A 2,523-nucleotide genomic window follows, 5' to 3' on the forward strand; every position below is an offset into this window, starting at 1 on the left:
TATTTTATACTCTATTTGAAGCCTTTTACTTTGTTACTTGTATTTCAGAAAGTCAGACGAGTAGGTTGCCATGTATAAATGTTGCATCGTCAACCACCTTAACGCTGACATAAACTTCTGCTCTTGTTATAGGGGAGTCTTCATAGGAGGACATTCTGTTCAATCGAGTACCACTCGGCATAATTGATTTATCTCTCAGTGATGACAAACATCCCAGAGCAGGTCACACCTTCAGAGGTCAAGAAAGGGGAAGAAGTAACAGGCTTCTTTCATTACATTTACGAGTAAAAAGAACCACAAATGGAATAATAAGCAATACTAAAAATAGTACTAGTGATATCATGAGATGCCGACTTAAGGCAGCATGTAGGATGAGGCCCACGAGAATCACTACCAAACTTCCCTCTCCTCGGGTTTCTCTGTCGTGTAGTGCATCTGGGTGGGAGACAGAAAGATGTCTCCCAAGTTGTCTCCCCCAAATATATGTTAGACCTGGGACACTGCTTGCAACTAAAGGTAAATGATTATCAAGTTACCTCCCTGAAGGCAGTCAGTTGCCAGACTACTCTCTGGTCCCACCAAAAGTAGAGCCCCACTCCCTGCTGTTAAGGACAATGGGCTACTTGTCCCTAAAGGCTTGTGACCATAAGTCTGGTCCCTGTAAGTGGGATATACACCCTACTGATAATGGTTTCTATAGTGAGCCAGAGAACGGATCAAACCTGCTCAGTGACATCCAAAGTTAGGCTGCCATCCTGAATCTAGGATCCGCCCATCTTGTCACATGTATACTCCCAATCCCTCCCTCTTGCTATTGCGTGTATGTCCATATCCCTAGTTGTCCTCCTAGGTGTCCTCCTCTCATTGCTGTATAACCTGTAGTGCAATCCCTTCCTGTGACGTAAGTCTTTACCTGTAATTAGTGGGCTTGCATGCCCCCCAAAGGTATATAAGCCTGGGCTAGCAATAAAGATCCCCCTTGGCCTCTCATCGGCTCCCTCTCCTCTCTGGTCCTCTCTCCCCTGTTCCTTTTCCCTTGTCCTCCTTCCCCTCCCCCTCATTCCTGCCCTCCAGTCTCCCATCTCCATGTGGACCACCAAGTGGGGCTGAGGTGAGCGTGCTACCATGAAATGTGTCTGACTCCATTATTTCAATCTCTTTTTTATCTCTCATGCTCTCAATGACTTTATTTCATATATATATATTTCAACTGTACAATTGCGCCAATCAAACCCACAATTAGTTGTGGGGGGCTGGCCTTTCCCCCACATATCTGTACTGGCTTCAGATTACTTTTCCTACCGTAAGGTTCTGAAACCACAAAATTCTTAACTAATAATGATTAGCAAAGAAAGAGAAATAATGAAGCAAAAGAGCAAGTGGCTTGTGGTTTGGGAACAGTCTAAGGAATACTTACAACCACACGGGGTGTTACTAGGAGATAGACAGTGTGATGAACTCTCTTATTATCACGAACATCCCATAATCTCTCCACTGTTCGAACCACTTTATCACTCCACTGATATAATCCAAGACTATAATTACAGAAGGGGAAGATAGTCATTTTTGTGAAGTCACCACCATTTAAATTTAAGTGCTCATAATGTCAGTTACGAGATTGAAATGTTTCAAAGTTGATTATGTAAGTATTGATAAACATTTTCTAATTTAATCTTTTAACAACTCTATGAGGCTGCCATCACTGTGTTGTAGGTGAGGACACAGAAGTCTGGAAGGATCGATCTACCCTAGCTAATAGTTGACTAAATTAATGACTTCCTCTTGGCACACAATGTGTGGCTAATGACCTCGATAAACATCGCTTCCATTGCCATGAGAGCACAAGAACTGGATGGTACCTAACTACAACTCCTGAACATTTCTATCGAAGAGTCTATAGAATAATCCTGATCAAAAGGAAAATGCAGAATAAGGTTTCAAATCCTCACAGACTCCAAGCTTTCTTGAGCCATGGAGGCTGAATAAACCTTTGAAACTATTGCCCTATTATAACTTTTAAACCTTACACAAAAAATCTCTCTGAAGGTCTTCTTCAAATCTAGCAATACTTGAGTTTAACTAATAAAAAATATCTACTTCAAACATTATGCTTTTTGCTTGTCTTTAACTTTTATTCTCAGACTTCTGAAAGCACTTTATTTGGGTAACACAATACTCTTAAGACCTATTTATACAGGATCAAATTGACAACACAAAGTACAAGATTAGTAGGAACGTTAGGGGGGCCACCAGCATGCCCTGGGCTGAGTGGGCTGAGAGCTATGAACCAACTCAGGGAAGATCCAGAACACTCTTATCTCTTGTAAGCTGAGGTTAGGGCAGTATTGACAACTGGATGAGTGCTGGAAGTGAAGACATCAACATCTTCACGAAATTTCTACCGAGTTGTTAGCGAACCATGAAGTAAACCAAACAGCGACTTCAGTGGTCACATCTGACCAAGAATGGGCGTTCTAAAGTTAGTTCAGAGAAGTCAATAATCAAACAACAACAAATGGGGGG

General features: G+C 41.9%; 1 protein-coding gene across 2 annotated transcripts in view; it reads right to left on the bottom strand.

The window, feature by feature from the left end:
- Positions 1 to 26: 26 nt before the first annotated feature.
- The window catches only part of LMLN (leishmanolysin like peptidase), a 39,053-nt gene continuing 36,556 nt past the window's right edge, over positions 27 to 2,523 (bottom strand). The window contains exons 9-10 of one of the 2 annotated variants that reach the window (XM_045287556.1): positions 1,418 to 1,535; positions 27 to 229 (exon numbers count right to left, since the gene is read on the bottom strand). In XM_045287556.1, the coding sequence (XP_045143491.1) occupies positions 224 to 229; positions 1,418 to 1,535 (124 nt within the window). In that variant the 3' untranslated portion in view covers positions 27 to 223. Of the gene's footprint in view, positions 230 to 1,234; positions 1,536 to 2,523 lie in introns of those variants that run through there. The other variant, XM_013007142.2, reaches the window with a different exon arrangement.

Source organism: Echinops telfairi, unplaced genomic scaffold (assembly GCF_000313985.2).
Source record: "Echinops telfairi isolate 266 unplaced genomic scaffold, ASM31398v2 ScPeMD7_17;HRSCAF=63, whole genome shotgun sequence".
NCBI classification, from domain to species: Eukaryota; Metazoa; Chordata; class Mammalia; order Afrosoricida; family Tenrecidae; genus Echinops; species Echinops telfairi.